Source organism: Eptatretus burgeri, chromosome 2 (assembly GCF_056783735.1).
Source record: "Eptatretus burgeri isolate ZD-2024b chromosome 2, Ebu_testis_v1, whole genome shotgun sequence".
Lineage (NCBI taxonomy): Eukaryota > Metazoa > Chordata > Myxini > Myxiniformes > Myxinidae > Eptatretus > Eptatretus burgeri.
The window spans coordinates 154,309,836-154,334,253 of NC_140962.1; the positions used below are offsets into that span (position 1 = coordinate 154,309,836).

Sequence of the window (24,418 nt, forward strand, 5' to 3'; positions counted from 1 at the left end):
CTCTGCTCTGTATCCCAAACTGTCCAGAAGGCAGGAGGTTTCTCTGCTACTTTTCCAAGTCTTTGAGTTGAACGTCAAAGCGAGGGCTGATAACTCCACACTTGTTCAACCTGCCCGTCAGATTGACCACAACCTTGCCTGCTCGATGGTCATCAACTATCTCAAAAACTCTCTCCTGTTCATCGACAGAGAGAGAGACGGCGTGCAACCGACTTGCGGTTCTTGTGGAGGAAGGATCTCTCGGTCCGATCGCACCGCAACTATATTCACCCTTCTCCAGGGGGGAGGAGACGCCTCCACCCTCCCCGCTCTCCCTCACTGGACGGCTTTGGCATGCAGAATCGCTCGTCGCCCTGTCATTGGCCAAAACGAGTGGCAAGTCCGTCGATTGGCCAGGGGGCGTGGTGACGTCACGCGGACCGCCTTTCTCACCGTCGCGGGGTCTGATTGGCTGAGCGGCGGCCCCCTCACTCGAAGAACGCTGATTGGTCGAGGGCTGCCGCGAGGCTCATCCTTGAACTCCGCCCACCAAGGCATCGGCCATAGGGAGGTGAAGGTAAGGGTGATGCTGGCGTTGTTGTAGTTGATGTTGGTGATGTAAAAATAAAAGAAAACCCTGACTATCAAAGTAACTTCGCAGCACATGTACGTTCAACTACCCATTAAACAAGGGACGGGGAGCTATCTATCCACATTTACTTATCGAAATAACTGAGCTATATGACCTGTATGTTGAGTGCTGATGGCTTCCAGATTCGTAACAACATCACAGTTATAATCCGCTGATCTCTATACCAACTGGATAGGAGAGGAAGCTCGTTTTTTGAAGCCATTTGTACGCCATCTTTGCTCCCCCAAAACGAATGAATTGGAATGTTCGGACCGAAGATGAATGCCACTTTACAATAAAGGGATTCCTCTTCTTCTTTGATCACGACCATCGTGGTTTTTACAACCGTAAGCAGCACATGATGGCATGTCATAAATACTATAACAATGCTTTTTCAACCTGGGAATGGAATAAAATCAAGTGGGAAGGTTGAATTTTCATAGGAAATATGCAGATTGAACGAAGTACTTGTATTGATGCATACGGGATTTTCGGTGTTGTGGGAGAAGGAATATGGTGGATGGAGCGCTTCCAGTGGTTTCAAGACCGTCTGACCAATTCACGCAAGGCACCCTGTCCAGTTCGTATGGCGATCAGTGGTTGTAATAGAACGGTTATGTCAGAACGAGCCAATTCGTCTATTTGACATATGATGAGATTTTTTGGGGTCCCTCATCATGAGTAATACTTGACCCAAACAAAGCCAATGGAAATCTGACACAACAAACTCTGGCAGTGTATAAATAATCAGCAGAGACCTCCAGGACTGTGTTCAGCCCACCAGAAAACCAATATGGCGGCCATATCATTTTTGTCTGGGTGATATGGTGGGTGGAGTCAAGCAAACAATGGGGGTGTGGTCAGGCAGCTGTCTGACCAATGGATGCACATTTCAAAAATCGACCCCCAAGAACACCAGCAGCAGCAGCAGCAGCAGGAGCAGGAGCACAAAGCTCTTGGAGACCTACCACATGTCCAGGTAAAAATTAAAAGATATTATTATGGTTCCTGGAGGAAGGCATTGTGGTTAGTCTTGGTGTCCCAATTCTTGAAGAACACTTTTTCCATTATTTATACTCGTACGTGCCCGTAGAAAATTTTTTTTTTAATAAATAAATATTCAAACCGCGAGCAAGAAACAACCACACAGGCCATTTCTTCACTCTCGCGTGCCCGTACGTGCGTTGCCCGGAAGTTCACATATCGCAGTTATGATTATTCGCAATTTAGTTTTGATGGCCAATTATTCAATTTGCGCCAACGTATTTTGCCTTTTCGCAATGTCGTCGCAAGGAAAAACAAAAAGAGAAGAGAAGAGAAGAGAGGAAAAAAAATTTTACTTCCTGGTTCGGAGCACACCAGCTCACTCTGATGTTACTGAAATTTATGCACCGTCTAATATGAAAACGATCATAACTTGGGGCATTGTGTTTATCCATAAATGCGCATAAGAAATCGATAAATTATTAGAATACATGAAGTCATCACTCTCCGGAAGCCCGTACGTTGTAACCTGTAATGAGGAACGTGGATGAGCTTCCCTTCCCCCATTGGCCATGCCCACGGAACAACGTGTCTTGTCATTGGTTTGGTAAATAAATGGCCATAACTTGGGAACCACTTGTCCGATTAATATGAAACCGTGAAAAGGCACATCCTCAGGTCCCCAGCAATATACCTGTCAAGTTTCAATCAGATCGGACCAGTGGTTGTCGAGAAACAGCGGTCACACACACACACACACACACACACACACACACACACACACACACACACACACACACACACACACACACACACACACACACACACACACACACACACACACACACACACACACACACACACACACTGCTGGAATTATAGTTTGATTTTAGATTACTAACTTTTTCCCAATTTTCAATTATTTCATTTTAAAATATTTGTTTTTTTCAAATATTTAAATTTCAATTCCACTTATTTGAATATTTTTCAATTATGAAATTTTTCCAAGTTTTCTTTTTTCATTTTGAGGCAGAATTTCAAGTCCTCCCAATTGGCTAATATTACGAGATGGCTATACTGGTGTGGAGGAAGTAATTATATTAATGTATTCTAAATTGTAATTATGCTGGTATTAATAAATTTAATTTTTATGCTATAAGTCGAAGTCGAATGTCAGTGTTCCTTCCCTTTGGCCAAGAGTCTTTGCCCTAAATGTTGATAAAAAATTGTCTTGTTATGGAACGATGTGACCTGAGATGATAACAGCAAACTTTGCCGTAATTACATCATGTGCTTCTCACCTAGAAGACACGTACTGCAGTTGGAGTTAACAGCCCTGACCACTCTTCCATGAAAGTATAAATGCCTTGAAATGCAATCTTGTTTTAGTGCAAGCACGTGAGGATGTATACCATCTCAGTGGGTTGTACTCCAAGAGAATGCAGGCATGTGTGGATGTATACTCCACAGTGGCTTGTACTCCTTGTTACTTAAGTTGCTACCAAGTATAATAAAACTCTGATGTAATGTACTTTCATGTTGTGGAAAATGAATTAATCGGTGTCTTTGATTTGAGTTGGTTAAACGGTGTCTTTGAAATGTAAGAGAAATGAAATAGAACCAGTTAAAGTTCCACAACAAAATTGAGGAATTCTAAACGATCACAACGAGACTTCAGAAGTCAACAATTAGGCCGAAAAAAATCCTCAACACTGGGAACCATCAACGAACTCTGATCGTAGCCCTCTAGTTCGTATAAGAATTCGCTGCCATGAGAGCATTTAAATTGCATCAGATATGGCAATAAATGCGAATTGCTGCTCCTAGCCTGCCAGCTCGATTACAGAAGACACCATTTGCATTTTTGCCGCCTTCATCCCGTTTAAAATATCTCCCGGGTACGAGCAACTTGCTAGTGTACATGAAAAAGTGAAGTCGTACATTTCAAGAGGACAAGGGGGTGCACATGGAAAAGGCACGCTTGCACACACAAGTAATCCACCACTCATCAGCCACATTGAGCGCAAACTAGCATCCACTCGTGCACAGGTACACCCACATCTGCACACTGTGCGATTCATGAGTCTTTATAAAACCAATGCTGAGTTAATGAGAGAAATTTATTCAGAGGAAATAGTTCAATTTTTTTTCAAGCCACACTTAACCTTTCTACATAACCATTTAAAAATCTATATATTTATCACACACTATGATTGTTGACTTCATTTTTTACCAACGAGATACTGGATTACAATTTTATTAAAGTTAAAAAGGAAGTTTTTTTTTTCTTTTAATTTTACGGAACAAGGAAAATCCCAAATGAGTTGACTATGTTGCTTCATCAATTACTTGTGACAAACAGCAAACAAAACGTGAATTCAAAGCGTGGGGAAATCGGGATGGAAACGTGCAGATTACAGAGTATGTCACAGATTTCAATTCACAACTGGATATCCGACGAACATGTTCGTACACATCTTGCACATGTATACTTGTTGAGTGCTGTATATTCTCACAATTTTCTTAAATGAAAAACTGGGATGTATTGTCCCCACACAAAATTTAAGTAAAGAGTGACTTGTCGTGGATTGTCCTCCCCTTCGATAGATATCAGAAGGAAGAACGAGTCCCTTCAGGGAGTAATGTATCCATAATTACCTCCACCACTGAAGGTGGATGGAGGTTATGTATTCACCCCTGTTTGTCTGTCTGTGAGCAGAATATCTCAGAAAGTTGCGAACCGATTCAGCCAAAACTTGGTAAGCAGGTCGGGTGTGTGACAAGGATGAATTGATTCGATTTTGGTGAATATCCAGACACTATAATATCTTAAAGTTATTCTTCACAATTGATAGATAGGGCCAAAAACGATAGATAGCATGATATATCAACAAGTTGTTGATGGATTATGGCATAACTTGGTGGATGAGTTGGCTAGGTGACAAAAACAAGCTGATTAAATTTTGGGTTAAGGTTCGGATCCAGATCCAGCCCATCAGTGGGATAAAAAATGAAAACTGTTCAGCCTGGCAGAGGTATTCATTCTACCATGTGCAGTTCTCGTTCCGAATGTTTTGCATCTTGAGAGAAGGTGATCAGTGCTCTCTGTTTTGACTTTGCAGAACCTGCACTTGTCCTTTCCACTCAGTGTTGCCATTTTTAGCTCATTTGGAATTTAAATTCCAGATAAGATATTGTCATTGTGCATCGTCCGTCCGTCCATTTACTATTTCGATTTCTCCGGCCAAACCGCTGAGCTGATGCGGCTGCAGTTTGGCAGCAACATTCCTCTCCTGACTGGTAGCAGCGATTGCAAAGCTTGCTCTGGTGACGTGACTAAGTCGGTCAAAATGGCTGACTTAGTAAATTTCTTCAAAAATCTTCTTCTCCAGATCCACCAGTCAGAATGCTGCCAAATTTGGATTACAACATTAGGCCAGGGTAGGGATGTTAAATTGCAGAAGTCATGCCAATCACGTGACCGGAAGTTTATTGAAATGGCGGAATTGGTCAATTTTGGGGAAAATCGCATTAATTCCTTAAAAAAAAAAAACTTTCTTCTCCAGACACACCAGTCAGAATGCTACCAAATTTGGGTTACAACATTAGGCCAGGGCAAAGATAAGCTGCAGGTCCAGTTGTCCTATTTTATGAAATCTATTTGGCATTGACCTTGAGCCTCGGCATTTTTGAATGAATCGTTCCCCATCTCAGTTCAGCTGCCCTCCTCTTTGCCATTCCAATAAATTAGCCCTGCTTACCCGTCTCCATTCTGTCCAGTTATTTTGAGAATCTACCTTTCCTGTCAATATCCCAATTTTTGACCGATTGGGTAATTAACTTGCTTTTCCATTATTTTGTCTTCATATGTCAATGTTTTCCATTGGATTGATGTTTATATGTGCAATGCTTTTCAAATATTTGCTATCATCTACTATTTGTCATGCATTTTTGTCTGACATATTCCATATCCCATAGAAATGAAGGGCTGGAGTGGCAATCTGTCCATTATTAGCTCTTGATGTCGGAAACAAGGTGTGAAAGCCCTGATACATCAAAAGTACGAGACAGCACCACCACCCACCACACCACAGATATGTCCATTTTTCATTATTCGATCAATTTTTCTTCTTTTGTTTTGAGGTTTACTCTCAACATTTTATTGTTGCCTGTTATATGGCTTGCTCTGTTATTTCCTTCATTCTGACTTTTGAGAGGTATTTGTGAACTTGGGATGCTGTGAGGTGAACTGTAATCGATACGCAACTTTTAAAATGACGTATTCCATCTCAGAATGCGCAGAAACCCCAGGAAACATCGGCGTTCGGGGCATCATAAAATATATCGTGTGTCAGAGATAAGTATTGCGACTAAAAATGGCTTACGAAGCTTCTGAAATAAGCCAAAAATACTTGAAAAAGTACCTGAAGGAAAGGGCTGTGCCACCACACAACAAAAGACTTCGAGAACTTTCGCAGCTTGTTGAACGGGAAGCTGCTGGTGCTGCAAACTCCCGACCATGTGAACCGGTGCAAACCCAAGTTGATGGGCATTTGCTATACAAACCCTCAACGTGAATGGACTGTTTATCTGGATTAGGTTCTTCTAAAAACCGATGGGAAGGACATATCTGGTGCTATTGAATGTGCAGGGTAAGCTTAGAATGACGATATTTACTATGAATCATGTTGGGGGTGGGGGAGGTGGGAGCTGTGAAGGCTGTTATAAATATATTGTTTGTACGATTCTGGGACCATAAGAAAAATGAGATTTTTTGCCACTTTTGCGAAAAGTTGACGCATCCGTGCGAGTATTTTATTTTATTTTTTACCCCGCGCACGAGAAGCAAAAAGCGGGGTTAAGTAATTGGTTCATGTCCATCCATCTGTCTTATTAGTTTATGATCGTGAGTTTATAAATCGAGGAACAACTTAAATCGAATGATTTATTTTGTACACGAATCGGAAGACAAGTTTGCCGTTTAACAGGACTCTGTCTGAATTCATCCCGAAATGAGTTAGATAATATTTCCACTCTGTCTGTCTGTCTGTCTGGTAGTCAAACAAATTTGAAAATCATTACAAACAGAAAACTTACTGTTTTTAAGGATGTTGTAAAGGACACAAACAATAGGCACAAATAAATAATGTAGTGTGCAGATAGGGTCACGTAATGAACACAGCGGAAAATGGCGGTAAAACCCGGAATTAACTCATTTATATGATTTTTTACAATCTTTATTGTATTTAAAGTTAATTATGTCCTCGAACACCGTAAAACACAAATAGTCTGTCATAATACTTTCAAGAACCTCCGGTTTTGCAGTACTGTCGTTCAATTTAAATAAAGGTTTAATGGGGGGTGTAAGGGTGGTATTCAGAGCTGCTGCTGGACTACTTCAATAGCACTAGACTTCGCATTTTCTTTTTAACGATCGTTAAAATCATTATTTTTTGGAAATTGCAGTAACACTGCATGGGGTACCGTGTTCTACGAACCTTATAGTTTTTATATATTACTACGGCCGCTAATTGTATTAACAGGAAATCAACACCTCAGTCTCATCCACAGATATTTGTCGTATTTCCGATATCCCCCCCCCCCCCCCAAGTCTGATTTACATTCAGGAACAGAACAATTATGGTGAACAATTTTGAAATAGCTACTTTTTCATTTATATGCAAAACATTGTTTGAAAGACTTTGAATCAAAGATATTTTACTTGCATCGGCAGGTTAAAAGTGTCCTGCGAGCTGAACCGATTCACTACACACACACACACACACACACACACACACACACACACACACACACACACACACACACACACACACACACACACACACACACACACACACACACACACACACACACACACACACACACGTGCAAAAGGGCTCATTTGGTATGCAGATGTCATTTCAAAAGTCATGTGTTGTGAAGAATGAAAAAAAATGGCTCATGTGCTGAAAGAGTAAATCCACTTGGTTAAAAAAAAGAAAAAAAAAAAGACGATCTCCTCTATTATCCAGCTCGGCTCTTTTATACCTCTTCTCTTTAAGTCTGGAATCGAGTTTGTGTTGTTGAAGCAGATCTTCCCACTTCTGCATTGCAAAGCATTTTATTTGTAGGCATCATTCCAGATTGTGGGTTTATCGAGATGGACTTTCTTGTGTCGGTAAAAGCTTGAAGAAACAGAAAACGTTTTACGACACACTGTGCACATGTACGGGCGCTCACCCGTGTGAATCCGTAGGTGTTTCTTAAGCGTTGATGACTGGCTGAAGCACTTGTCACACACAGTACAGCTATATGGCCTCTCTCCTGTGTGGATCCGTGTATGCCTTTGAAGAGAGGACAAATACCCAAAGGATTTTCTGCACAATTTACACGTGTAAGGGAGCTCACCCGTGTGAACTCGCATGTGTATGCGACAATAGGACGACGTAATGAATCCCTTCGCACAGACTTTGCAGGTGTATGGTCTCGCCGCCGAGTGGATCTGAATGTGTCTTCTAACCGCCCATTTATTGTGCATACTGTAAGGGCATTGAGTGCATTTGTACTTTCTGTCACTGGAAACCGATTGGTGTATCATCATGTGGCCCCGCAAAGCAGCTTCCACGGTGAAGCTTTGAGAGCAGAAGGTGCAGGGGAACGGCCTGATGAGATCCACCTGTCGTCCTGTGAAGAGCAGTCACACAAATAGCAAGCTACAAAAAAGAATGGTGAATGCAAACAAAGTTCAAGTATGCCAATAATATTCACTGCAAAATGATAATCAAAAAAAAATTGATCCAGCATTGTCCGAACCGAGATAGACTGGGAGATTATAATTTCCAAATGAATTAACCTGTCATAGTCGGCATGCACCTGCTGTAAATGCTCGGCCGCCCTTCTTAAGACCATAGCAAGATAAGATTGGTGCATCGTGGAGGATGCATCCCCCGTTCAGGAAGCCATGTGACCACTAGTTAAACAGCAAATTAGACGGTGGACACTGAAACTCGTGGTTAACTGATTGGCGTTGGTTGTAAAGCAATCACTGTATCACGAAGTTAATTGTGAGCGGTGGCCCCAAGTCCGGTTCTTCCGAGGAGAAACGAAGATTAACCCATTCATACTAAACTAGGTACCTGTGGTCGAAACAATAATATATATTGTTGCGGTTCTTGGAACCGCATGCATACAACAGATAGGTGTCCCAAGACAGTTATGCCATTAATATACGTGTAGATAGACCCCTTCCTCTTGTTTAGTGGGAAGACAAGGGAGTGCATTGCGATGGTCTAATAGTTAGGTTATTAAATCATTTTTCCCTTTTTATTTCATCCCCACTCTTTATTTTCTGAGGCAAAATCCACGACGTGCGCTTTGGGCTGGACATGCGCTTTGAGCTTCCACCGTCTACCCGAAACCAGACATGTGCAGTGAGTCACGTACGCTTTAGCACCCAGGTCGGTGGGCTGGGCCGACGTCTGCCCGAAACCCGGCCCAGGCTGGCGGACCATTGAGGGATCGGGGCTAGTCAGAACGCCGACTCAGGCGATGACGTTAGATTCGGCATGGCCCCTCCCCCGAGCTCCATAAAACACGGAGAAATCCTCCGTGTAAGTTTTGGTGTTGAGAAGTGTTGTGTTCGGTGTGGGTGTTCTTCACGCGGAGTGTTCCTGCTTCTTGATTCCACCGTCTCGCCTCGATGAACCACCTCCTGCCTGGTCCCGCCTACTGGACTCCGTCCTCCACTCGAGCTCCTCCTTCAGAACATGATCTTCACACGTGCGGCTGTGGCCAGAACAACGCGACTATTGTCGGGTACCGCACCACAGAGTATCCCCCCCCCCCCCGAAACGCCCAGGTAACAAAAGCTATAACCTCAATTCCTCTCCCTCTCTGGCTGCAAAAGTACCTATTCATTGGCGTTTCGTGTGTGTGTGTGTGTGTGTGTGTGTGTGTGTGTGTGTGTGTGTGTGTGTGTGTGTGTGTGTGTGTGTGTGTGTGTGTGTGTGTCTGAGTGTGCTGGCGCCTGTCTGTTAAGTAAGCCTGTCGAAGATCCTTATTGTTGTTACTGTTAATAATCTCGCGTCAAGTCTGCACTGTGTCTGCTTCGTAAGTTGCTTTTATTATTGTCGCACCCCCCCCCCACCCCTCTCTTCTCTTTCCCTGCGTTACATACCCAATAAATCTTTGTCGTACCACATACTTTTCCTCACTTGCTTGTTAATAAATAATTGTCATGAGAAAAGTTCCCAGCTCGCCTTGGTCTTGTCTGTCATTGGTCCAGCATGGTTTGAATCCAGGTTTAGCGGGTCTTTATTCCCAACAATCCGTTCCTTCTAGCCGTTACGTCCTTGGCAGTGTCGCTCGGCTGCATCCGATCCGGTAGAGCTATCTGGTTCGGACAAGGCGTACCGAGGGCGTGGTTCGCCGGTAATTAAACCACGTGGTTAATTAGATAACCCAATTCCATAGAAGGGAGGACCCGAGGTCATGCGGTTGAGTTATTGGCGTCCACGGTCGGTTAAGCGACCGCCGCATCACAGAATTATCTGAGAGCGACGACCGACAATTCCGGGGAGTCTGGTGGGAATCGACGTAGCTTCCCCCACCTCGTGGTCTTCTCACCCGACCCCGCAACAATACATACACACATATATATATATATATATATACATATACATATATATATATATATATATACACATATATATACATATATATATATATACATATATATATATATATATATATATATATATATATATATATATATATATATATATATATATATATATATATATATATATATATATATATATATACATATACATATATATATATATATATATACACATATATATACATATATATATATATACATATATATATATATATATATAGTTGCGAATTCGCGCCTGCAGGTGTGCGGACAGCCACGTAACTCGGATCGCGGCACGTCACCCACCGGACGGACAATTCAGTCGTGACCCTCCGGGAACTATCGCCCGGAGCCAGTCACGGGTGGGCCTTTCGACCTCACCACGATCGTGCCAATCGGCCACCCGCGTAGGATAGGGTTGTTCGCCAAACTCGACCTACCTAAGTACCCACGCGGATGGTAAACCGGGCGATCGTACCTCGCCGCAGGTCGACTCCGGACACGAGCCGCTTGGGCGGCCCGTTCCGTACTACCGGGATAACCGAGCGGTGTTATCGTTGACCTCGACGGTTCAGATTATTTACCGGGCGTTTTGCACCCACTACGAACCCCTTACGTGAAGCAGGATGGAGATTCAATCAGGAAAAGACGAAGCGAAACGGGAAAACAGTTCACACAATGCACATTTATTTCCCGGCACACGGAAAGCACGTATATACAGCCATACAGTCAAAATGCACATAAAGCAACCAAAACAATAAAAGCAACAATGACGCAGAGTTAATACCGACTACGCGCACACATGGCAACACTTATACAGCTTTACCTTACAGACGGCGCCAACACACATTGACACAAAAGTAAAGAAAAGAAGCCACCCTCATAGACAAGGAGGCAGACAGGCCTGTAGGCCAAATGTGCGTGGGACCAAGAGGAGCGGCCAGGTCCGCGAGACCGGAGGCGTCCTACCCGCGTCCTCGTGACGCGTTGGCGGGCGAGCCACAAATGTGGCCGCGCGGCTGTGCCCCGACTCCGTGCTCCTTGGCGGGTTTCTTTGGCACAAAGTTTGGAGTGGGGTGGGAACGGGGCCCCCTTTTGCACTATCTCAGCGCGGGGGGAAAGGGGGAATTGTTGATGCCCTGGGGGAGGGGGATGGCTGGCTGGCTCGGGTCCCGCGACGAGACGAGCGATCCCCCACACTGTAACCTCGTCGCCGACCGCCGTCCTTCTCGCCTCGGACCCGAGCTCCCTTGCCTGCAGTTCACCGCGCACACTCGCCTCGACTTCACCAACGCAACGCAACGCGTCCCCAACAGCCACTTCTCGACGACCCTCTTCAGGCAACTCCCGAACTCAACTCTTCCTGAAACTCTTCTCAGTTCCACACTCTCCTCACCCGACCGACTCGACTCTGCCACTCTTTTTCGTTCCACACTCTCCTCACCCGACCGACTCTACTCACAATTCGCCTTGCGCTCGCCTTTTTATAGGCGGGCAGGAGAAGCCAGTATGCAAATATTCGGATCAGAATGACCTCGGGGGCGGAGCCACGCTTGCCCATTGGTCGGAGGAAATGGGGGCGTGAACCTCCCCTGATCCTAGAATTTGCATATATCGACTTCACACACACGCGCCTGGAGGCAGGGTCAAGCCGCCCCGCGCTCGCTAATTGGACGGAGGAAAAGTGGGCGTGTAGCGTTTTTGATCCGAGTTTTCCCTCGGAAAGGCCGCTATTTGCGCTCGCGGCTCGGTTCGCTCAGCACCAAATGCCGAACGGGCCCGAGACAGCCCGGCGTTCAGTGTTCACAGGTGGTGCGGGAATGGCCGTAGAAGGAGAGAGGTGAAGGTGGTGTAGGGTTTTCGGTGGTGGTTTGATGGTTATGGTGCCGTTTGGGAATGGCGGTGGTGGGATGATGTGGGAGCGTAGATGGTGGCGGTGGCGTGGTTGTTGTGTGATGGCGGTTGAGACGTGGTTGGTTCAAAATAAAGATAGAACAGAAAAAATGGCTAACTCAAAGCGTCGCAGCCTGGATGAATCACATAAATTCCCTCTATACAACGGGTTTGGGCTAACTACACATGTACTTAGAGATATCTCACCTACGGGCCCTTCATGGTGTAATGCAAATTTCCACAGCCGTAACAATATACACACATATATATATATATATATATATATATATATATATATATATATATATATATATATATATATATATATATATATATATATATATATATATATATATAGTTTTTGGGCCAATCTCTCAATTGTGAAGAAACACGGGTCATTCCGTGTCATTTCAGCCAGGGGTTGTGGTGACCCCCTCAGATTTTTCTGAAAAATTCTCAAAGCTACCTTAACATATATGAGGAAGGTTTGCCAAGTTGTAGCTCAAAATTCCAAGTAGTGTCCAAGATATGGTCCTACAAACACCCTCGGGGTGTTTCAATTCTGGCAGTCGCGAGTTGCAGATTTGTATCTGAAGTATTTTTTGAGAGCTCTAAATTCCAGAGTTTTACAGAGTTCTGAAAATTCACACAAATGGTGTCTATTAGTGAGGCTTTCAGAATCTGACATCAAAAATGTTCTACTTAAAATACTTTTTAAGATAAGTACTCTCAAAATTAGTGATTTGTAACATGCAGTCAAAAAAATTTAAGTTTACAAATTGCTGCCAACAGTCAGTTTATTCATCATGAAGAATTTTGTTTCCTGATTTACATAATCTAGTGACTGGATCATTTACACAAGAAAACTGAAACCTTTTGGAGCAAAAACTTGGGTGCTATAGGTGTCTGAACTTTGCTCCAGACTCAACGACACTGAAATTTACCCAGGTTTTATTTACCCCAAGTGTTCACCATGTTGACAGTTATACAGCTCTTTTAAATTTTTGTCACTTAAAGACACATACATAGGCAAAATGTGGTAGAAAATTCAAGAGTTGTTCTCAATCCCTTCTATTTTTAAACGATTTTTATAAAGGCCCACTATTTAAAAAAAATCATGTTCGATGAAAGATGTAGAATAAAAGCAATAGGTATGCTTTTGAAGTGGAAGCCATGCCAAACATTCATATGTTGGCACCACAATGATCAAATTGTTGTGTTTTTTGGTCAGAACAAGTATGTGGTTACTTTAATTTGGCTCACATTTTTTTTAAAGGATATTTTAGTTTAAGGCCACAGCCAATCTCAACTACAAATTAAGACACATAATGTGATCATAATAATCACCATTATAAATATTTATTTGCATATCTAATTGTTTATATACTTAGTGAACATTGTATGAAAGTCCACATCCATTTGGAAATGTAGGTACAATATCTGATTCCCCTTTTTTTTCATAATTTCATATCAAATTGTTTGGAGAAATGTACTTGGATCCATTGTACAAAGTGAAGTGATTAGTTTTATAATTGCCAGGATATAATAAAATGTAACAATGAGCATTGGCAGTTACGACAGGGCTGTGTATAAGGTTAAAGCCTTAATAAGATGGAGTTATGCTTCATGCCTAATTTTGGAAATGATTTTGGTACACTTCTTTAAGCTTTACTAAACCGATTTATATATTGTTAGATTCCACTTAAGTCATACTTCCTTACAATATCTTCATTTTTCTATATGTTTGTTAGTAAAAAATTTATTTAAAAAAAGTAGCTTTTGGGACTGCAGAATCATTAGAAATTGATGCATTTTTTGTAAATTACTTCAAAACTTCAAACCCCACATTTATGATATTTTGCATGAATATAAAGGTTTACACAAGTATTTACTTGGTATAAATTTGATGTTTATGTGCAAATTTAATTCTGTGATATGAGATTAACAATGTTATCAAAGAAACCCAGATTTAAGACTGTAGACCAATTTGACCAAGCAGAGTTTGGTTCAAAGGTGTGAATGATCAGAATCCACCCCTGGGTAGCTCCTGTTTATTTACGAGCTGAATTTAGAAACCTGGTTAGAGTGAGGATTAACCAGTCTATTGAACCTGTGCCACATGTATATTTAGCTTAAGTCAGAGCTTTGTCATATCTATAGTGTGTGTAGTCAGCACAAGCACCATGTCCGCAGAAGCACTGGTGCCTTGTCGTGTTGGGGCTGCGTTAAATTCTCATCATTGTCACCGATTAACTCACTGTAGAAAAACTGGATATATTAGACTAAATAATCTGTCAGAAAATGACAAGAAGCTGTTAGAGTGGAGGTGTGGAAAAAAAAAAAAAAAAAAAAAAAAAAAAAAAAAAAAACTTTACTAATGAAGATGATAATACTTGCCATCATGAGAAACTCTACATTTCTAGCTATGTGCGGCTGCAAAAGTATTGTTGTGATCCATTGAAAGTACACAAGAAGAAGTTGGACAGTAAGTACGACAATTTAATTATCAAAATAATGCTTTAAAGTACCATTGTAAAGTAAATGATTTCACCCTGTTAAAGACTATAAAGGTACATGTTTAATCTTTTACAAATGTGATACATGTAAGTAATAGAAAAGTGAATTCATGTCATGAACTGTACAGAATAATTAAAAGTAACAAATTTACAATTTCTTTATTATGTTGTAAAAATATGAATGTAGAAAAAAAGATCATAATGAATTTTTTCTTTAAAATAAGTACTGTAACAAAAAAAGGATAAAGACAAAAGGTGAGAAAACTAAAAGGATGTTTATGCTGAAATGCCCTTTTGAAATGATGAAGACTCAACCAGATTTTTCCTTCCTTCTATTTCAGAGAATCTCCATACATTGGACCAGGATTAAGCGAAGGCTTGGGGGCTTAAACCTGGTCAAAAGCTGTGCTTCAATTGTGAGCAGAGGCTGAAGAAGTCACCTGTCAGGGAGCAGTTTTCATCTACAAGTGATGAGAACGTGATGGAACAAGCAGATGAATCTTTTCACTCTCTTGAAGCTAGTGTATCTGCATTGGGGTGTACTCCAATGAAGGAAATTCACAGCATCTCATATGCAAAGCGTAAGGTGAAGGACATACACACATCTGTGAAGAGAAAAGCTGCCCGCATCCTTCAAGTGGACTCTGATGAGCTTACTTCGTCGTCAGAGAATGATGAGAAGTGCCGAGAATTTGATGAGTTTATTTATCTTCTAAAGGAGAAATGCTCGAACTCTACCAGAAGGGAAAAGATAAAGTTACTGACTATGGTGCCTGCAAGTTGGTCAGATAGAAAAGTTTCTAATATTTTTGATGTTTCTCGGTATATAGCCAAGCCGTCAAGACAGTTAAGGGAGGAGAAGGGCATTCTTTCTGAGCCTGATGCGAAGAAAGGGAAAGCTTTATCAAGTGTTGTATGTGAACGTGTGACTGATTTTTATCAGTCTGATGAGTACTCAAGAGAGTGTCCTGGCAAAAAGGATGTTGAGTCAGTTATTGTTGAGGGCAAGAGAGTTCTGAAACAGAAGCATTTGTTACTTGTTAACTTGAAAGAGTTGCATCTAGAGTATGTTAAAAAGTACAATGATAAAGTAGGCGTTTCAAAATTTGCAGTGCTAAGACCAAAATGGTGTGCATCTGTGAATAGTGCAGGAATGCACTCAGTATGTGTATGTCAGTACCATCAGAATGTTAAACTCTTGTTAGCAGCAATACCACAACATAACGACTATAAAGACCTTCTTCTTAAGATAGTATGAAATACAGAGAACCGTCAGTGTATGCTTCATTTGTGTGAAAACTGTCCAGGAAAAACTGTACTGTATGATTACTTGCTAGGTCTGTTCTCCGACAATGACATAGATCCTGAAGATATTATCACTTACAAACAGTGGGTGCATTCAGATCGTACAGATCTGAAGACTTTTCAAGAAACTTTAAATGACTTTCTGGATGTTTTATGTGACGGATTTGATGAATCAAGGAAACATCATTACATCGCTAAATCGCAGTGTGCCTACTTACAGAACTTAAAAGAACAGTTACCCCCAAATGAAGCCATTATCTTATTAGATTTCGCTGAAAACTACAATTTCTTGGTGCAGGACGAAGTACAGGGACACCATTGGGATAATAGCCAGGCAACTCTCCACCCCTTTGCCATATACTACAAGGGGGCAGAGACTCTGAACTGCTTATCTGTATGTGTGTTATCAGATAGTTTAAAGCATGACACCACTGCTGTTCATGCATTCTTATCTAAAGTGTTTCCCTATTTAAAATCTGTTATTCCTAGTTTGGAAAATGTTTCATATTTTTCAGATGGTGCTGCAAGTCAGTACAAAAATGACAAAAATTTTGTGAACTTATGTTCCCATACAGCAGACCGTGGTGTGCCTGCAGAGTGGCATTTCTTTGTCACATCACACGGGAAAAGCCCATGTGATGGGATAGGGAGAACGGTGAAACGACTTTGTGCGAGAGCAAGTCTGCAGGCTCCTCTACAGAACCACATTTTTACAGCAGAAGACATGTTCAAATGGGCAGATGGTCATATCGAAGCCATTAAGTTTCTTTTTGTAAGTACAGAAGACATTCAAAATAATTCTGAAACATTTGACCTTGAATCTCGATATGCTGCTGCTGCAACTTTGTCTGGAACACGTTCTCACCACAGCTTCATCCCTACAGCTGATGGTAATATTGAAATGTGTAAGGTTTCATTAGATTCAATTTTCAGCACTGTTTCCGTAGGTACCGGTACTGCACAAAGTACACTTTGTAATGATTATTCTAAATTCAAGCAAGGGATGTATGTAGCTTGTTTGTATGACTCAGAGTGGTACATTGGCTGTATTGTGGAGCGTTCAGATGAAAACCAGGATGTATTAGTTAAGTTTATGAAACGATCTCGTCAAACATTATGTTGGCCAGAAAATAGTAAAGATGAATGCTGGGTTCCATTTGATCACGTCCTGTGTGTAGTCAGTGTTCCACATGTAAATGGTCATAGTGCAAGACACTACTCGCTACCTGAGTGATTTTGAGCTGATAAAGAAGAAATTTGAAACTGCTTGATGTAATGCTTATACTTGAAATATGACTTATCTAATTTGTCCCTGAAGATGGTTGTAAATGACTCTGTGAAATGTTTGATTTTCACAGCTCCATATACATTCTGATATACAATTATGAAAAAGTTCAATGTTGTATACAAATGTATATACTTGTAAATATGCACTTATTCCAATGTCACTTTCCATATGAAAATAAAGTATATGTCACTTTTTAAGATATTGTTTAATATTTATTACTTTTATATCATACAAAATGCACCATTGTACATTGTGCCTTTTTCCATGATCGAGATAAGTGTTAGCGTCTCATTTTTAATTGGAAAAATACATTTTTGAGCCAAAGTAAATTAACCACCAAGTTATTCTGACCATGAAACACTACTGCATGCTCATTGTGGTATCAGCTTAGGAATTCTTGACATGGCTTTCACTTCAAAAGCACACCTATTGCTTTTATTCTACATCTTTCATCGAACACGTTTTTTTTTTAAATAGTGGGCCTTTATAAAAATAGAAGGGATTGAGAACAACTCTTGAATTTTCTACCACAGTTTGCCTATGTATGTGTCTTTAAGTGACAAACATTTAAAAGAGCTGTGTAACTGTCAACATGGTGAACACTTGGGGTAAATTTCAGTGTCTTTGAGTCTGGAGCAAAGTTCAGACAACACCTATAGCACCCAAGATTTTGCTCCAAAAGGTTTCAGTTTTCTTGTGTAAATGATCCAATCACTAGATTATGTAAATCAGGCAACAAAATTCTTCATGATAAATAAACTGACTGTTGGCAGCAATTTGAAAACTCAAATTTTTTTGACTGCATGTTACAAATCACTACTTTTGAGAGTACTTATCTTAATAAGTATTTTAAGTAGAACATTTTTGATGTCAGATTCTGAAAGCCTCACTAATAGACACCATTTGTGTGAATTTTCAGAACTCTGTAAAACTCTGGAATTTAGAGCCCTCCAAAAATGCTTCAGATACAAATCTGCAACTCGCGACTGCCAGAATTAAAACACCCCGAGGGTGTTTGTAGGAGCATATCTCAGACACTACTTGGAATTTTGAGCTACAACTTGGCAAACCTTCCTCATATATGTTCAGGTAGCTTTGAGATTTTTTTCAGGAAAATCTGAGGGGGTCACCGCAGAATTTCATTTTTTTGGCTGATTTGACACGGAAAGACCCACACTTAAAATTCTGCAATCCAGATCCGCATCTGGATCTTCACCAAAATCTAATCATTTCGGCCTTGTCACACACCAAACCTCTCCACCAAATTTTGTTTCAATCCGTTCACAACTTTTTGAGATATCCTATTTACAGACAGGCAGACAGGGGTGAAAACAACCTCCATCCACCTTTGGTGGTGGAGGTAATGAGTTTTTCATGTGTGTTTGCACTCTTTTTGTCATCCTTAAAAACAGCAAGTTAGCTGTTTGGAATGATTTCCAATTTTGTTTGACTGACAGGTAGACAGACTTTTAAAAATGTAAAAAAAAACAACCTCACTCTTTTTGCACGCGTGATCGGGATAAGATTCTGTATATTTTGCCAATTTCAGAGTGAAAGAACTGATAAACTGCAGGTTTGTGTTCTACAGTGTTCAAAATATAACATTCAATTGAAATTGAGTGGGACCTTTATCATCGGCTGACGTCTGAAAATAGACAGACAGACAGAGACGAAGTGAACCGATTGCTTCACCCTACTATTCGTTTCACAGGCGCGGGGTCATAAACATCATCACCTGCACATCCACTACGTGGCGATACAGGATAATTAATACATTATGTATCAAATGTTAGGCAGACAAGCATCGACCTCACATGACCAACACACTGCCAAACAGATACCGTACGTATACAATTTATGACACTGTTTCCTTCCATCCTCTTCTATCCTGTTCATTCGTCCAACTGCGGCTCGATTGCCCCACTGCTACTTCAGGTGACACTTTATCAAGGCATCAGAAGGAATTTGAAGAAGACAGGTTGGAGAGTTGAGCCTCAAGGTTAGCCAGATGATGTTCTGAGGACGACGACACATTTGTTACGAGTCTTGCCGAATGACAAGACATTGCCCTTTGATTGGTTAGCCTTTCACTGCCTTGCCACGGGAATCGGCGTGCCGGGGCTTTGAGGATGGATACGATACCCGTAATGAGATGGAACCTCTGCATAATACGGCGATAGAGAAAGCAGGCTTTCATCAGAATCGTCAACATCAAATACAGTTGAGATAAAAGACCAATCATCTTGCGAGATGGCACTTTACAATCCCAGCCAGTGACCTCAGAAAACAAACAGACAGATTCAACAGCATTGTACAAATGCTCTTCTAACAGCAAGAAAGTTAATATTATTTTTTTTCCTCTCCACTACATTTTGAGGGTTTTCTGGGGTTTTTTTTCTTTTTTAACGATGGCTCTCCACAATTATATATTTAGCTATTCTGGTAAAATATATGGGTGCATACAAATCATACGACATCTGTAATAAAATGGCGTAGTACAGGTCCTAATTGTGGATTACCATGTAAAGCCTGCTGCTCAAAAGACTTACCATCTTCTGGGTCCCTTTCTTCCTCCTCAATGTTGGAGTGCTCATCTTCTGCTTTGATCCACAGGACTCCAGCAGATTCTCCCATTTTCTCAATGTAATTTCCGTATTGAGGCACGGCGCTCTGCTCAGAGTCTCGCCGTGCACGGCACAATTCCATGAAACGGCACAACTCGGCATACATGGTGAAGGTGAACTTTCGTGCGACCAAGGAACACAGTCGAACTCTCACCAGAGCGGGTTCAGCACGAGCACAGAGGGCTCCGAGGATCTCGATCCCCAGCCCCGTGACTGCGGCTCGGAGCGACTCGTCCGTCAAGCCCTGGATCTCCAGCCAGGCCGGGACGGAACCGATGCTACCCCAATTTCTTGCCGAGTCGATCATGTCAGCAACCTGCAATGAGGTAATAAGGTAAATGAGCAACCGTCCTGCTCTTCAATAAATAAGAAATTAGCCCAAACATAAAATAATTGAATACTTTTATAACAATGTAGACGTTTTGTGTTGCAATCCTTGATTTGAGTGGAGCAGCTTCACCTTCAGTAACAGTTTATGGATTCAGCATTTGGGGGGGGGGGGGGGAAGAAAAGGCAAAACCTTTCCCTCTTACTAGCAGAGTAGTAAAAATCTTACGAGCAGAGTACCCGCCCGACGTGCGTTCCTGTTCAAAGCGTGTAACACGTTCTTTATTTGGGCGGTGTATAGGTAACAGATTGCTGCCTTGATCGATCCCGAACACAAAACATAACCTGGGTTACGTATATGAAGCAAAATCATGCGTACTGCATAGATGCATGTATATAACTCATAAAATTCCAAACGTACCCCCTCTCCCCCCAAACAAAGAAAATACTAAGATGGGTGAAAAAACAACAAAAACTTGATGGAATCATACAAAACCTGCAGTCATGACTTCAGGGTACCCTCATTAGAAGCCTGGCTTGGGATCTTAGAGTCCTGAGTTTGAGCCCGTGTGGGCCATTGAATTAACACCAGGTGCGGTTGACTCGGCCCGTCATGCTTCCGAGGGTAGCGAAATGAGTACCAGTGTACTGGTAATAGGAGCATTGCATTAGCTGCGTAGCCACGCCCTCAGCCAATGATGCTACCCACAGTTTTGTGCTGCACGAGGAGGTGCCGCCCTCAATAATCCCTGAAAGTTTCATTTTCTCCGGTCAAATCTCAGACGACTAGATGATAAATACACACATACATGTATGAGAGTTCCATTATAGCATGGTATTGTGGTGCAGCATGTAAAAATAAATAAATAAACAAAATTTTCATTGCAATGATCTTGAAGGCCTTGGTTTCCATGGCGTTAAGCCGAGCAAGATGCGAGGCAGGGGAGCCAGCCCAGAGGGGCAGTACTCCATTGAACTGCGGACGAAGGCCTTGTGATGCAGGTGGACAGAAGCTCAGGTGTGCCAAGGAGGTGCAGTCAGCGATTGGCTTTGCCCAAGAGAGATCATGGCTGACATGCGAGACCCAGAAGTTTGAGTAACTGAAACTTCAAGAGCACGAATCAGCTTGCAAAAGAAATTTTACAAAAATAAATAAATAAATAAATAAATAATAATTGTAACGAATCCGCAAAAGAGAATTGGACACTACTGTCTACTGACGCTCACAGAAATCACAATTATCTTTTACCTCAATCATTAATTAATTATTTAATCAATTAATTAATAAGGACTCGGATTATTACACATCGATTCCTCGTTGAAATCTCTATCAAGAATAGATATTTTAACGCAACCATGGGCAATTATCCAGAAACCTTTAATGAATCGATATGCCAAGGATCCCCCCCCCGGGTTGAAGAGATCGAAGTTTGTGAGGAAACAACACGTGCGGCGCTCACAAGTCCCCTCCACCGAGTACCGAACAACAATCAGGGTCTCCTCATCAGATGAGCACCGAACAGACTCGCAAATCATGAAACAAACAAAAAAAAAAACAACTCACAACGAACCGAGCACGACGATCTCTGGGCTCTCGGACTCCAAACTTCCCTCAGAACATCCAGTCAGAGCAAGCCACGCCCTCCTCGCAATGCATGCCGGGATAGTGGAAGCCACCCCCATGCTCAGAGGTCATCTATTTATTACGTACTTACGCCAATTGGCTCTCCATAATATGGTGTGTGTGTGTGTGTGTGTGTGTGTGTGTGTGTGTGTGTGTGTGTGTGTGTGTGTGTGTGTGTGTGTGTGTGTTTCATTGCCAATAAAAGCTTGTCCATGTCCAGCGTAGTGTCTGCCCACAGACGAGAGTCTATACATAAATATGCAGACAGATTCGAGCATACTCAGACAGACTAACCATGCACAGCCGGTGCGTGTGATCGGCGAATCCATCCTCCATGAGAAACCGCACGTCGTTCAGGTAGTATTGTCGCCGCTCGTTCATCCGAACCGCTCGCTGGTAATCCCGGTCCCTGGTGAGACGACGCACGCGTTCTTCCTGGGTCTCACGTTCGCGGCGGACCCGTTGGTAGTCGCGGACGCGGATTAGCCGCCCCACGCGTTCTTCCTGGGTCTCACCTTGGCGGCGCAGTCGGTGGTAATCCCGGTCCCTGGTGAGGCGTTGCGCGCGTTGTTCCTGGGTCTCGTATTTGCGCCGTTTCCGTTGGTACTCGCGCTCCCTGGTGAGACGTCGCTCCCTCTCGTTCTCGGTCTCGTTGCACCGACATCGCCGCATCCTGTGAGCGCCGGGAGTTTGATGACGTCCAAAATCCGATTTGCGTTGTGGTGGCATCATGGGGCTGATGTGCTGTGTGTCTGTCTGTCCGTCCCACCCTGAAACACGGAAACACCAGGCGGAGGAAAAAACAAATTACGAAGTAAAAGTTGCTTCAAATTAATCCAACCATTCGGGAAAATCATTATTTATTCAATCGGACAAAAGGATGAACCTGAGCAGTGTATAAGCAACAGACCGCTGCTTCAACCACTCCCGAAAACAATTTTGGTTTCTTTGCCGTTAAAATATATTAATAACCTCCCAATTTTTGACCTCTTTCAACCAGAGTAACAAGAAAAGGTTTCCGTTTTGTTATATCGTGGTATTTTTTTTTTTATCACATGCTTGCTCGTTACCTCCGATGGTGGATCGAGGATATGCTTCCACCCCCTCTCAGTCTTTGTCCAACTGTCTGATAGCAGCAGCGTGCGAAGTGTAAAATCTCCAGCGGGGTAAAATAATTAAAATAACATGCATCTTTATTGTAAAACATTTCATTTTATTATTCACCATTAATGAGGTTCTATCAAAACAAAACAAAAAGACAAGCTCAATTCTCCCATTGTTTTCACAAACACAAAGAGCACGGTTTAAATTATGACTTTGACAAACCAATGAAAAATGAAGTTCAAAGTTCGAGGATTCAGAATACGTGTCGAGTTGGTCAAACTCTACCAAGGAAGGTCACACGGTGCCATCTGCTCACAAATACAGGACACCGCTCAATCGTGCAGATGTGTCTCGCCGCACGCCGCAAGCGGACGACAGTGTTCGATTCCACACAATCCTATCTCCTCTCCCCTTATGCAGAATGTGACTTGGACCATGTCAACACTTTATTTGGTGATTTTATGCGACAATAAAATACCATCTCCATCTGATACAAATAAGCATTAATAACGTGCTACAACAAACACAGTGCTCAAGCAGAAGGGCACTCGGTAGAGCGCATACCTCCACCACGTAATGCCTGATCCACGTGAAGATATCGGGCCCGATACATTTTTGAAACATCGTGCTATATCTCGTTTTTGGCCCGATCTCTCAATGGTGAAGAATCACTTACAAAATTAAATAATTCTAGTTTCCAGATCCGGATCCGGATCTTCACCAAAATGGAATCAATTCTTGTCACACACCAAACCTGTCCACAAAGTTTCGTCCAAATCCGTCCACAAATTTTTGAGATACCGTGCTATTGTTACAAATTTGGAAGCCCTTTGCACACAGACAGTCAGCAGTCCCATAGTTCAGTTATCTCGTTAAGTATATGTGGATAGTTAGAATCCCTCCCCTATGTCTCATGGGTTAATTTCTTGTGTGTGCTGTGGGCTTCTTTTATAGTCAGGTTTTTTTACATCTTTAAATCTAACAACACCAACAACCCCCCCCACCCCCACTCCTCCCACTCTGCAGGTGAACAAGCGCTTCACCCGCCCAACTTACACTTCACACCACAGCGCCATAACGCACGTATTTCTGACTACGGACGTGGGCGGAGCCCCCTCGCCTCGGAGCTCTGACTCCACCCCATCAAAGAAGAATGTCTCCCCTGTCGACACAAAAGAGCCTCTCTCGGGGGAGGAGCACCGAGACGCCGACACGCCCCTCGTCCTCCAATCACGGCTGGCCACCACGGCACCCGAAACCCCTCGTCCAATTCAGAGGCGAGTTAGCCGAGAGCGGATCCCTCCACCCCGCATGGGGGAGGGATAAGAAAGATCGCGAGCTGTATCCGGGGAGGTTCCTTGGTTCCTTGGCGGTTGTTCCTTGCTTCTGGTCTGCTGGGCTCTCCTAGTTGTCGGTCATCGTTCGTGGCTGGCCGGGTCGTTCGTAGAATCCTGGCTGCGCTCGTTGGATTCTGGTTCGTGGGT

At 42.5% G+C, this 24,418-nt stretch overlaps 1 protein-coding gene across 1 annotated transcript; it reads right to left on the reverse strand.

Moving 5' to 3' along the window:
* Positions 1 to 3,695: 3,695 nt before the first annotated feature.
* On the reverse strand, positions 3,696 to 23,037 carry LOC147033623 (uncharacterized). The gene is made up of 5 exons (XM_085857471.1): positions 22,901 to 23,037; positions 22,346 to 22,600; positions 22,125 to 22,239; positions 19,805 to 20,195; positions 3,696 to 8,278 (listed from the first exon to the last, which is right to left on the reverse strand). The coding sequence occupies exons 1-5, from the start codon at positions 23,035 to 23,037 to the stop codon at positions 7,716 to 7,718; spliced, it is 1,461 nt and encodes a 486-aa protein (XP_085713597.1). The 3' UTR covers positions 3,696 to 7,715.
* Positions 23,038 to 24,418: the final 1,381 nt, after the last annotated feature.

Coding starts and splice junctions, on each gene's coding strand:
- LOC147033623 (XM_085857471.1), bottom strand. CDS start 23,037: ATGTTTTACAATAAAGATGCATGTTATTTTAATTATTTTACCCCGCTG. Junction 20,196..22,124: donor ACACGCACCGGCTGTGCATG/GTTAGTCTGTCT, acceptor ACCTCATTGCAG/GTTGCTGACATGATCGACTC. Junction 8,279..19,804: donor AGAAAGGGACCCAGAAGATG/GTAAGTCTTTTG, acceptor TGCTCTTCACAG/GACGACAGGTGGATCTCATC.